Genomic DNA, 13,781 nt, shown 5'->3' on the forward strand with positions numbered 1-13,781 from the left:
TGTTCTCCCGTCGTTTCTTTCATGTTCTCTTTTCCGCGTGCTTTTGCTTCAATGTATATATTTTGTGTTTTTTTTTTTAACTTTTTCCTATTGATGATGTGTAATTACACTTCTTTAATATTTTCTTCCATTGTCTTGTTTTTGCTACGTCGAAGTTGTGCCTTGTAAGCACGTGCTTGTTCATTCTTTGGATGTGACCATAACATTTCATCCTTTTTTTTTGAAGATGTCTGTTATTGTTTCTGTCTGTTTGTATACCTTTCTCCACAGCCTCCTTATTCGTATTTCTTCACGAAAAACTGGTCGGAACGTTTTCCCGACAATTTTCTTTTCCTGCTTTTGTATCTTTTATTTTTATTGACCGTGAATCGCTGTCGTTTCTGGAGCGTAGAGTACTTCCGGAGTTGCAATGTCTAAGTTCTGCATTGTCAGAGACAGATTTTTTATTGTAGTTTACTCCAGGTAAACTTATATGGTTTTTACAGTTTTGAGATTCTTTGTTGATTGGCTGTTGTGCTAAATCCTGATGGTTGCGTAAACTCGTACTGAGTTTTGTCGTAGGAGGTTTGTAGACCAGTTTTCTGTGAGATTTTGCAGATTCTCCTCTATTGTTTGTTAGGACAGCGAGATCGCCTTTGAAAGGCTGACACTTTAGATTCATTCTCTACTCGTTTCTAACTACGAGTCGGATTCCCTCTGTTTGCTTTCCCACGTCTCCACAATGTTTTATAGAAATGTGTTTAATGGGAGTGGGAAGAGAACATCTCCTAGGCGAACACCTGTGTGGAGTTGAAATACTTCGAAAGTTTCGCCCATGAATTTAATTTTGGTGGTTACTAAAGTATGTTGGATACTTTTGCTTATTTTCCTGTCAGCTTTGTATGCCTCTAAATTGTGAATATCTATCGAATCATAAGATTTTTTTAAGTCAACGAATCATAAGCCTTCTTGAAGTCAACGTAAGTTACCACAGAAATTTTACCTCTTCTTATTTGCATAACTCTCCTTAGGTTCCATGTCTTTTCTGTACATGATCACCCTTTGGAAATGCTATCTCATACTCTCCTGTTAATGGGCCCACTTGTGTCCCAGTCGAGTTAACAGTGCTTTTGGAAGAATTTTTTATACAACAGGGAGCAGTGAAATTCCCCTGCAATTATTCGACTCGGTTTTATCTCTTTCCCTGGGAGATTTTGTATTTCTCAGAAACTAAAAACACTGACGAAAAAAATGGCAACAATAGGAAAACAAAAGCAGAGTAATTATATTTCGGGAATACATTTGTCTACATAACATACTTAAGTGATTAAATGCATGTATTGTGCTGTACGGGTGCCGGAAGTCAATTTGTGGTATGGCGTTCTGTGCCTGTTGCACTTGGTCGGTCAGTGCAGGAACGATTAATGCTGGTTGGGACGACTCTAGAATTGTCGTCCGATGATGTCCCATATATGCTCGATTGGAAACAGATCTGGTGATCGAACAGGCGAAGCAAACATGTAGACAGAACGGTCGAATCACCCCTATGACGTGCAGATTTACAGCCAGGGTGCGTGGAGCAACCTCAAGAATCATTATATTGACGTAGAGATTTTCAGTCAGGGTACGTGCAATAACCGCGAGAGGGCTCGTGCTGTCATACGAAATCGCACCCCAGACAATAACTCCAGGTATAGGTCCAGTGTGCCTAATACGTAGACAGGTTGGTTGCAGGCTCTCAACTGCCTTCTTCTTCTTTCCAAACAACATACGATCATCACTGCCACCGAGGCAGAACGAGCTTTCATCAGAAAACACAACTGACCACCACCCTCTCGCTTGCCATTACTGAAGCCTCAAATGGTAGTGGTCTGGGGTCAGTGGGATGCACGCTACAGGGCAACTGTCCCGGATCTGTCCTTAAAGTAATAGATTTGTAACTGTTCGTTGTGTCGCTGTGGTGGGAGCTGCTGCGCAAATTCGTACTGCAAATGCAGTACGATGCGCCAGAGCCACTTGGTCGTCTGGAGCCCGGCGATCTTCCGACCGTACACTCTGGTGACACCACTCTCGGCGACCATGTACAGTGCTACATTCCTGCCAAGTCTTCGTGCAGTATCACAGAAGGAGCATCATCTTTTTCGTAGCCATGTAACACTACTTCGTTCTAACTCAATGAGGTGTTGATAATGGTTTGTTTGTCGCCTTAAAGGCATTCTATACTATAATCAATTCATCATTCCCAGTCTCAAAGGTGATTAACTCTCACGACCGTTAAAACGTGTATTTACAGCAAACCTGATATGCATCCGCCGGCCGGAGTGGCCGTGCGGTTCTAGGCGCTACAGTCCGGAGCCGAGCGACCGCTACGGTCACAGGTTCGAATCCTGCCCCGGGCATGGATGTGTGTGATGTCCTTAGGTTAGTTAGGTTTAATTAGTCCTAAGTTCTAGGCGACTGATGACCTCAGAAGTTAAGTCGCATAGTGCTCAGAGCCATTTGAACCATTGGATATGCATCCTCATAGGGGTGCTATTTGCGCCACTCTCAAGCAGCTGGCGCGTAATTCGAATAGACATTGTCTTTCAGAAGTGAAAAACATCTAGCAACTTTCATTTATAATGAACAACTCGTTCTTGGTGTTGCGATTTTTTTCGTCGTTATAGAACTTGGATTGGTGCAACGACTCAGCTAGTACTCAACACGTTTTTTCTTACCCTCAAAATGAAAATTTCATACGCAACTAACAAAATCAAATAAGAGCCTATCAGGTCATATATATTCCGAGATCCATGTGTCGTCAATGAGAAGTCAAGAATTTCATACGAGGAAATGAAAGCGAAAGTAAAGGAACGTGAAATTTGAATTTGGTACACGCAGTCGGAACCAAGAGAAAGCTGGGAGAAATTCATATGTCAGGTCCGTAGCGATAATCATCAACGAAACATGAGACAGTTCCTGGTTTTAAAGCTAGGGAAAGCATGTAATGTTATCTCCAGAAGCTGTGCCCAACTGTGCAGAACAGTAACAGGCCGTGTTAGAATGAAGCTTTCACTCCAGCCGTTGCTTTGATGGCTCACTTCACATTGCTTCCGGCTCCATACCTGACCTGACCTGGAGCTGCAGTTTAGATTTCGCGTAGTTGTATAACGTGTAGAACTAGTTAGAAATTTAGCGCTGTTTGTTATGTACGCTCGCTACTTTTCGTGTGGATGAAACTCTGCTCCAAGTGCTTTGAATGTAAGGAACTTGTGTGCCTCGTCAGTGTCTATTGTTGAATTAATTTTTCCCTCCACAGCGGATTCTGTGCAGTTTTGTATCACACACTGCCTATAAATAAGTCTTCGAACCCAGAACCTTGCCTATCGGAGGTATTACCGTTACCGACTGAGCTGTCGAGACACGACTTAAGACCGGCCTACCAGCTTTATCAGATTGTGAATGAAGCTACCCGCTCTGATGGTGTAACACCGTCGATTCTCTGGCGTGTCTATAAGGAATGGTTTATCACTTGCACAAAAGCCCATCATTCACGGCGGCACGTCGTTATTAGGCCATACAACAAAGAAACACGATATTGCAGTGCCTGTATTGTTCACAAGTACGGTGCAATATTTCTTCGGACATGCAAGCATGTCCTAAGGAACAGGCACTGCGGCACCTACCGCCGTTACGAAATACTTGAAATGTATTTGCTGTTGCCAATATGGACAACCATCAGCTGTAGACTGGAATGACGACAATGGAAATTTATGCCGAATGAGGAGTCGAACGTGCATTTCCCGCTTATCGCTAGTGGTCGCCTTACAGTTAGGCTATACGGTCAGGATCCATGGCCAGACCCAAACGTGCATTGTACTTCTGAACAACCGAGGCAATGCAATATCGTATATATCCGCCGACACTGGGCAATCTAATTTCACTCAAAATGCCTCCCCTTCTCAAGAATATAAATAATGAATGTACCAGTCAAATTGTAGACAAGTGGTTGATGACATATGGAAGTTTGGGTGTGGCTGTGGATCGTGCTTGAATGAAGTAATGGTAAGGCAACCGCTCGTAATAAGTAGGAAATCCGGGTTTGAGTCCCATTTCGGCACAAATTATCATTGTCGGCTTTCCATTATACGGCTGATGGTTCTCCAGATTCACAACTGCGAATAAATTTCATGTAACACAGAAACAGGTCAGTAACTAAGATGCAGGACGGGTGTAGTTCTGTATTGTTTCGGGAATGTGTTACCATTCCATGACGGACCGACTCGTGCTGTGGAAGGTGCTGTTTTCCTAGACGACAACGTCCGTGCTCACAGGGCTGTACTCATGTGATCCTGGTTGGCGAACTCTCAGGCATCCTCTAGCATCCGAGTGGCCCGGTAAGTCATCCGATACTAATCCTGTAGAATATACCTGCTGGGACTACACAGCTGGAAATAAAATATATGCAAAACTGCAACGACTGTGTTCAGGGGCACTACGGGTATAATATGGGCACACTGAGGGTTTGTGCTGTTAATGATTCTTATGTCGCGGTCATCGGAGATCAGACGGCGCTCGGGGCTTGTCTGTGCACCACTCCGTTTTGACTGAGCTGGCAATACCTGAGCTGAGTTCAGAGGTGAACAATGTTTGCAGCTTTCACTCTAGTGGAAAACCATACCCCACCGACGAGTATCTACTCAAGTTGAACAGCTTGAGCCATGTGAATGGGGTCGCATTGTAGGCCTGCAGGAAGCTAGACGGATATACCGTCGCATTGCTCCACATATAGGTCACAGTGTGTCAGTGGTGTTCAATATGTTTCAAATGGCTCTGAGCACTATAGGACTTAATTTCTGAGGTTATCAGTCCCCTACAACTTAGAACAACGTCAACCTAACTAACCTAAGGACATCACACACACTCATGCCCAAGGCAGTATTCGAACCTGCGACCGTAGCGGTCGCGCGGTTCCAGAATGTAGTGCCTAGAACCGCTCGGCCACTCCGGCCGGCGTCAGTGGTGTGTTAACAGTAGTCTGTGGAACCTTCCCACACCTATAGATCGGGTTCTGGACCTTCACTTAGTAGAGACGCATGTCAAGATCAAAGCATTCTGTGGGAAACGATCGGCGGCAGAATATCATCCAGGGACGATATCTGGCCACGTACTGCCCATGCTCTGTCGCCAGTGACCACTGACGACCGTCTGTCTGCAGCAGTATTAACACCGCGTGTGCATCTGGCCAGGTTACCACTGACACCACAGTATGCCGGCTGTTTCTACTCTGGTGCCATTAGAGAGCTGACTCGAGAGTAGAATGGCTCTCTGTTGTGTTCAGTGATGAAAGTATGGTGTGTCTGTAATGGAGTGATGCACATACGTGTGTGTGGCGTAGACGTAGTGAGCCGCCTACTGCAGAATACGTTCGCCACGACACATAGGACGCATCCCAGGCTTCATGGTATGGAGCTTTTTCACTTGCAGCTCACGCCGGCCGTGGTGGCCGAACGGTTCTAGTCGCTTCAGTCCGGAACCGCAAGACTGCTACGGTCACGGGTTAAAATCCTATCTAGGGCATGGATGTGTGTGATTTCCTTAGGTTAGTTAGGTTTAAGTAGTTCTAGGTTCTAGGGGGCTGATATTCTCAGATGTAAAGTCCCATAGTGCTCAGAGCCATCTGAACTATTTTTTTTGCAGCTCGCTGTCACATTTAGTGTTTCTGCAGGATAAAGTAACCAGTGTTCACTACATTGCACAGGTTACCAATTTCTTACACAGAAGAGGGATGTGCTTTTTCAGCAGGAAAATGCACGTCCACATACGGAAGCTGCGACTCAGAGTGCTCTTTTTGGAGTAAAACAATTGCACTGGCCAGCAAGATCTTCAGCTCTCTCGGCAGTTGAACGGGTATGAGAACTTATTTGTTATCCAGGTCCCACGAGAATCATTCCCGAATTGCAATAAAAGGCGCAAGGTACTTGGTACAACACGACTGGAAAGAATGGGAAATTTTGGAACTTGTGGGAACACTGTGAGGTAATTGGTGCCGATTCACATATAGAATGCTGCTCTCACTGTCTAGCCATTTAGTAAATAGCACGGAACAGTGGAACGGTGCGCAGCGGGTCTTTGCGGCAAAAGCCCATTACAGGAATGGAAGTGTAGGGGCCGCACCTTGAGAATTTCGGCTTCATATCAATATCGAGCAGCATGGTGATGTTCCACGCGCCAAGTCATCGAGTGGCGTTATAGACTACTACCTTTTTGAAGATAATGGTGGGTGCACAGCCGCTGTAACGTGCGTTCAGTACGCTGCCGCCACGGACAGTGAACTGCCCGTTTTACTGCCAACTGCTGGTTTCAGCATTACAGAGCTGCGACATATACAGCAGAGTTATCGATGGGAGCTGAGCGACGATTATTTGATAACCGTGTCAGCGCAAAAGATCGTGACATTGCATGGACCCCAAGACCGCCTGAACTGACAGCGTGTGACTTTTTCTTGTGGGGTCAGCTCAATAGCGAGGTTTACCTTACTGCTACCAACGAAGAACATACAGCAAGAGTACGAGAGGAAATCTCCAGGATTCCTATTGAAATGTTAGATCAGGCCATGTATAACGTTTTTGCCAGGTTGCAGGAATATGTGCGCTAGGGGGAAGCTCATCTGTGGCATGGTAGTGAAGAAATAAAAATTCTTGTGACAATCAGTAATGGCATACTCTGTGCTATAAACTGACATAAATAAATATGTGTAAAGTAAATGTGGTCATCCATTAAACTACATTCCAAAATTTCCTATCCTTTCGAGTCACCCTGTACAATATATCGCAGAATGTCATTCGGCACGTTCGGCAGCTTCATTATGGTTTCCGTGTGAGAATAAACAACTGCGTTGCCGCCAGAAGATGGTGCACTGTGTATTGATGCAACTGTTTGGACACCGCTTGCTTTGACCTGTGTGTTCCGTTTGCTCTGGATATGATATCATATGTTGCTCACATAAACACCTACCTGTCAGTTCACTTCTCACTAAAATCACCTCGTCTTTGAGGGTGGTTTTGCTGGCATCCTATTTCGAATAGCGGGTAAACGTAGCAGTCAACGTCCCCACAATTATGCAGCCCTCTAGGAAGGCTAAAGTCTAGATCAGGGCAAGCGGCAGTCACGGAGGTGTTTATCGACTGCTCATAGGTAGGCAACGCGTCGGTTTCGCGTAGTCATTGGGATGATTCTTTGACATAACCAATGATAGGCGACAAGAGTGGGAATGTATTTCTAGTGCCGAAATTTAAACCATTGTCTTGTTTGGTATTTTTCGGTGCATCTGTGATTATTATGGCAGCGAGTGCTATATAGTGGACTGACGTTCGTGCTTGTCTCATGGGTTAATTGCAGAGACACGAAAATGTATCTAATGTGGTGGTGAAACGAATACGCAATCGATCTGCTCGAGCACATTGAGTAAGTGGACCAATGGTTTTTTAATTAAATCATGGCAGAAGGCAGGCGGACCAATGCTTACGCGTAATAGAGTCGCACGTCCGATGTATTAATAAACATTGATCCACCTACCTTCTACTAATGATTTAATTAAAAAAAGCGTTATTCCACGTACATCTTCCCAAGATTTATTTAAAAGACATTAATCCACCTACCTCCTCCTATGATTTAATTACAAAAATATTGATCCACCAATCTCCTCCAACTATTTAATCAAAGAAACATTGATCCAGCTACTCAGTGTGCTCACACAGATCAATTGCGTACTAACACAGAGCAACGAAATATTTTACTGCGTTTTTTAATAGATCATGGGATTGAGACGCTGTCCTTGTTTTGCAGATTCTAGCACAGTTTAAACAGTTGCGACTCAAACAAGGGACAATTAAATTTACAATCCTCGTTTACAGCAATGTTTCACGCTTTTGTGACCTGTATTCTTTTGTCGAATTTCAACACTAGAAATTGTGTTTCATGGGTATTCATGATGGCCCATTGGCTTGACCAATTTTTTCCGGTGTGGTTGTGTCCATAGCAAGGACCAGCAATTATTGGCAGCGGGATAGATAGGGTACTAATCTACACTATGTGGTCAAAAGTATCCAGCACCCACAAAAGCATACGTTTCTCTTATTCGGTGCATTGTGTTACCACCTACTGCCAGGCACTCCATATCAGCGACCTCAGTAGTCATTAGACATCTTGAGAGAGCAGAATGGGGCGCTCCGCGGATCTCACGGACTTCGATCGTCGTCAGGTGATTGGGTGTCACTTTTGTCTATATCCGTACGCGACATTTCCACACCCCTTTATCATCCCAATGTCCACTGTTACCGATGTGATAGTGAAGTGGAAACGTGAAGGGACACGTACAGCAGAAAAGCGTACAGGTCGACCTCGTCTGCTGACTGACAGAGACCGCCGACAGTAGAAGAGGTTCGAAATGTGTAATAGGCTGACATCCTACACGAATTCCAAACTACCTCTGGATCCACTGCAAGTACTATGACAGCTAGGCGGGAGATGAGAAAACTTGGATTTCATGGTCTAGCGGCTGCTCATAAGCCATATATCACCCCAATAAATACCAAACGACGCCTCGCTTGGTGTAAGGAGCGTATGGACTGACGAATAACCTTACATAATGTGGTACATAGTGTAGGTACGGCGAATGCCCGGTGAACTTCATCTGCAGCGTGCGTAGTACCACCAGTAAAATTCGGAGGTGGTGGTGTTATGGCATGGTCGTGCTTTTTATGGAAGGGGCTTTCATCCCTTGTTGTTCTGCGTGGCACCATCAGATCACAGGGGTACGTTGCTGTTTTAAACACCTTCTTACTTCGCACGGTTGAAGAGCTATTCGGGGATGGCGCTTGCATCTTTCAACACGATGGAACACCTGTTCATAATGCATGGCGTGGGGCGGTGTGGTTACACGACAATAACATCCCTGTAAAGGACTGGGGTGCACAGAGTCCTGACCTGAATCCTACAGAACACCTTTGGGATGGTTTGCGACTCAAACAAGGGACAATTAAATTTACAATCCTCGTTTACAGCAATGTTTCACGCTTTTGTGACCTGTATTCTTTTGTCGAATTTCAACACTAGAAATTGTGTTTCATGGGTATTCATGATGGCCCATTGGCTTGACCAATTTTTTCCGGTGTGGTTGTGTCCATAGCAAGGACCAGCAATTATTGGCAGCGGGATAGATAGGGTACTAATCTACACTATGTGGTCAAAAGTATCCAGCACCCACAAAAGCATACGTTTCTCTTATTCGGTGCATTGTGTTACCACCTACTGCCAGGCACTCCATATCAGCGACCTCAGTAGTCATTAGACGTCTTGAGAGAGCAGAATGGGGCTCTCCGCGGATCTCACGGACTTCGATCGTGGTCAGGTGATTGGGTGCCACTTTTGTCTATATCCGTACGCGACATTTCCACACCCCTTTATCATCCCAATGTCCACTGTTACCGATGTGATAGTGAAGTGGAAACGTGAAGGGACACGTACAGCAGAAAAGCGTACAGGTCGACCTCGTCTGCTGACTGACTGAGACCGCCGACAGTTGAAGAGGTTCGAAATGTGTAATAGGCTGACATCCTACACGAATTCCAAACTGCCTCTGGATCCACTGCAAGTACTATGACAGCTAGGCGGGAGATGAGAAAACTTGGATTTCATGGTCTAGCGGCTGCTCATAAGCCATATATCACCCCAATAAATGCCAAACGACGCCTCGCTTGGTGTGAGGAGCGTATGGAGTGACGAATAACCTTACATAATGTGGTACATAGTGTAGGTACGGCGAATGCCCGGTGAACTTCATCTGCAGCGTGCGTAGTACCACCAGTAAAATTCGGAGGTGGCGGTGTTATGGTATGGTCGCGTTTTTTATGGAGGGGGCTTTCATCCCTTGTTGTTCTGCGTGGCACCATCAGAGAACAGGGGTACGTTGATGTTTTAAACACCTTCTAGCTTCGCACTGTTGAAGAGCTATTCGGGGATGGCGCTTGCATCTTTCAACACGATGGAATACCTGTTCATAATGCATGGCGTGGGGCGGTGTGGTTACACGACAATAACATCCCTGTAAAGGACTTGGGTGCACAGAGTCCTGTCCTGAATCCTACAGAACACCTTTGGGATGGTTTGGAGCGCCGACTTCGTGCCAGGCCTCACCGACCGACATCGATACCTCTCCTCAGTGCAGCACTCCGTGAAGAATGGGCTGCCATTCCCCAAGAAATCTTCGAGCACCTGACTGACCGTATGCCAGCGATAGTGGAAGCTGTCATCAAGGCTAAGGTGGGCCAACACCATATTGAATTCCAGCATTACCGATGGAGGGCCCCAAGAACTTGTAAGTCATTTTCAGCCAGGTGTCCGGATACTTTTGATCACGTAGTGTAGCACCCCTGATGGATCACCACTGTGTAGCTGGATCGTCGTGTACGTACCGGTGGCGGGCCATAGGTTGGCGGCGGGGTGGGCCGTCCATAGGGCGGCGTAGTGACCGGCGGCCCGACCGGGTAGGTGACGGGCGGCTGGGGGTAGGTGGGCCTCGTGGGCGGCGGCGGCGTCGTCTGCGGCGGCCGGTAGCCTGGCGTCGTCGGCGTCGTGAACGGCACCTTGGGCGGCGGGTAGTTGTAGCCGCGGTCTGGCGGCAGGTACTGGAACTGGCCCGGCAGCGCCGGCTCGGCCACCGCCACTGCGGCCACCGCGACTGCCACCCACACGCTCTGTAACAGACGGCCGTCCGTATAGCGCAGTGCTTGCCAGACTCATTTTCTCCAGTGCCAGTAATGACAGCTTGGGGCGGCACCTTGGGCCGCATACACTGATCCGCCGGAGCGTTATGACCACCGACCTACTACTGATATAAACTCGTCCAGGCGATAACAGCGTCACATGGCGAGGTATGATGGCTAGACACACGCACGGAGCATATAGTATCAGTGAGCGTGTTGATTGCTTGTAGAATGGTTAAGGTGCGCGATCTATCTGAGTCCGAGGGCAGATTGTGATGGCCCGGTGGTTCGGGACGAGCATTTTGGAAACTGCACGACTTGTCGAGTGTTCCAGGAGTGCCGTGACAAGTGTCCTCAACACGTGGCGAAATCAAAGTGAAACCACGCCCAGACGTAGTGGGGTTGGGCGGCCACTCCTCATTAGAGTCGGACCTCGTAGCCTGGGCAGACTGGTAAAACAGGAGAGGCTACGAACTGTGGTGGAACTAACATTGGACTTATATGACAGACAGAGTACAAGTGTGTCTGTACATACAGTGCACCGAACGCTTAACGATGGGCCTCTGCTGCCGACGACCCATACCTGTACCAATGATGACAAAAAGACGTCGACGACTACGAATGAAATGGGCACGTATTGGACGTTGGCGCAGTGGCATAGCGTTGCATCCTCTAATGAATCCCGATATCTTCTTCACATTGCTCGAGGAGGGATGCGAACCCGTCCTCTTCCAGGGGGAACACGTCCTTGACACCTGTACTGCGGGACGGGGACAAGACGACGGCGGCCTCGTTTGGCATCCATTCACGTGGGCATTAAGAGGCCGGTGAAACTCGTACAAGGCACCATGGCGGCCAATGAGTATTGTAGACTGGTTGCAGACCACGTACGCCTCTTCGTGACGATCATGTTTCACGACGCAGTTGCATTTTTCAACGCCATGTCGCAAGCCTAGGAGTGTGATGGAGTAGTTCGAGGAACACAGTGGCGAGTTCCAAGTGATTTGCTGCCCCCTTACTCGCTAGATCTGGACCCTATCGAACACATCTGGAATTTGATTGAACGTGGCGTCAGAGCTCATGGCCCTCCTCCACGGAATTTAAGGGAATTAGTTGACTTGCGTGTGCGGATGTGGTGCCGACTCCCTCCAGCGACCTACCAATGCCTCACTGCTTACATGCCACGACCCGTCGCCACTGCTATCCGTGACAAAGGTGGGTACACCGGTTGTTAGGTAGATGGTCATAATGCTCTGGCTCATCTATCTTATTATGAATTAGTGACCTTGATAAAGGAAGCAAGACTAAAGAAAAGGATTTGTCGATATGGAAAAAGCGTTCGACAATGTGAAATAATGCAATATGTTCGAAATGTTGAGGAAAACACGGGTACGCTATAGGAAAAGACGAGTAATATAAAACAGTAGAAGAGCCAAGAGGATACAACAGGGCTGGGAGACGAAGAACGAAGTCCTTGGGTCAGAAGGGGTATGAGGCAGGGATTTCGTCCTTCATCCATAATGTTCAATCAGTATATCGAAGAAGCAATTTCGCAAGTAAAAGGAAGGTTCAAGAGCGGAATTATAATTTAAGGTGAAAGGATGTCAATGGTAAGATTCGACGTTCATGCCACCTTTGTGACCTTAGTTGAGCTTTAAAGACACTGCTGTTACACATCATTGGATTCGTCTCGATAGCCGCTATCAGAAAATAAGTACCGAACTACAGCGTCCAGTTTAAGAAAACAAAGTTGGCCTTCATATCTCTGAAGCGATCTCACCTATCAACAAGAAACCAACGTCATATTATGGTCCCCGTAGTCCTATGCAACTTATTCTAGGTGGCAATACTTAGTGACTGACGCTGTACATGGTCCGTGGTGCACCGCAGTTGCCTCGGTGACGCTTTTGCATAGCGCCATTTTGCCAGGCGCGGTATACTTTAACCACTGCGGCAGTTTCGCAACTGCTTTCACCCTTGGCCCGAAAGTCAATGACGATGCCCTTTTGGACGTCAGATAAATCGCACCGTTTCTGTTTTACGACAATGACTGCACTGTCGTCCGCATCCCACTATACACCTATATACTCTCCACTTTCAGTGCTGCCACATGCCGTACGCGCGTGAGTACTGCACATTGAAGTCACAGTAATAGACAGGACGGTGTATTATCGCCGCACGGGGTAGCCAGGCGGTCTATGGCGGCTTGTCACAGTTCGCCCAACTCCTCTGTCGGAGGTTAGAGTCATCCCTGAGGCATATGTGTTCTAAGTAGGCTGTTTAGGTTTTTATGTTGGTAACGCTATGTAGCGCTCTATATGAAAATCACTGAATGTGCTGTGTGCAGTCTGTGGCTGGTTTGCATTGTTGGAATTTGCTATTGTAGTGTTGGGCAGTTGGATGTGAACAGCGCGTAGCATTGCGCAGTTGGAGATGAGCCGCCAGCAGTGGTGGATGTGCTCAGAGAGATGGCGGAGTTTTGAGAGTGGATGATCCGGATGTGTGTCCATCAGAAAGAGTAAATTTGTAAGACTGGATGTCATGAACTGATATATAATGCCCGCATCTCGTGGTCGTGCGGTAGCGTTCTCGCTTCCCACGCCCGGGTTCCCGGGTTCGATTCCCGGCGGGGTCAGGGATTTTCTCTGCCTCGTGATGGCTGGGTGTTGTGTGATGTCCTTAGGTTAGTTAGGTTTAAGTAGTTCTAAGTTCTAGGGGACTGATGACCATAGATGTTAAGTCCCATAGTGCTCAGAGCCTTTTGAACCATTTATATTATGACTTTTAAACACTATTAAGGTAAATACATTGTTTGTTCTCTATCAAAATCTTTCATTTTCTAACTATGCCTATCAGTAGTTAGTGCCTTCAGTAGTTAGAATCTTTTATTTAGCTGGCAGTATTGGCACTCGCTGTATTGCAGTAGTTCGAGTAACGAAGATTTTTGTGAGGTAAGTGATTCATGAAAGGTATAGGTTATTGTTAGTCAGGGCCATTATTTTGTACGGTTTTTTGATTTTTGAAAGTCAGATTGCGTAGCACTAAAAATACTGTGTG

The 13,781-nt window shown here is 46.6% G+C and overlaps 1 protein-coding gene across 1 annotated transcript in view; it reads right to left on the minus strand.

The window, feature by feature from the left end:
* The window catches only part of LOC124798445 (cuticle protein 19-like), a 70,814-nt gene that overhangs the window by 38,392 nt on the left and 18,641 nt on the right, over positions 1-13,781 (minus strand). The window contains exon 2 of the mRNA XM_047261863.1: positions 10,434-10,715. Coding sequence (XP_047117819.1) covers positions 10,434-10,715 — 282 coding nt within the window. The remainder of the gene's footprint in view (positions 1-10,433; positions 10,716-13,781) is intronic.

This window comes from Schistocerca piceifrons, chromosome 5 (genome assembly GCF_021461385.2).
Source record: "Schistocerca piceifrons isolate TAMUIC-IGC-003096 chromosome 5, iqSchPice1.1, whole genome shotgun sequence".
Taxonomy (NCBI): domain Eukaryota; kingdom Metazoa; phylum Arthropoda; class Insecta; order Orthoptera; family Acrididae; genus Schistocerca; species Schistocerca piceifrons.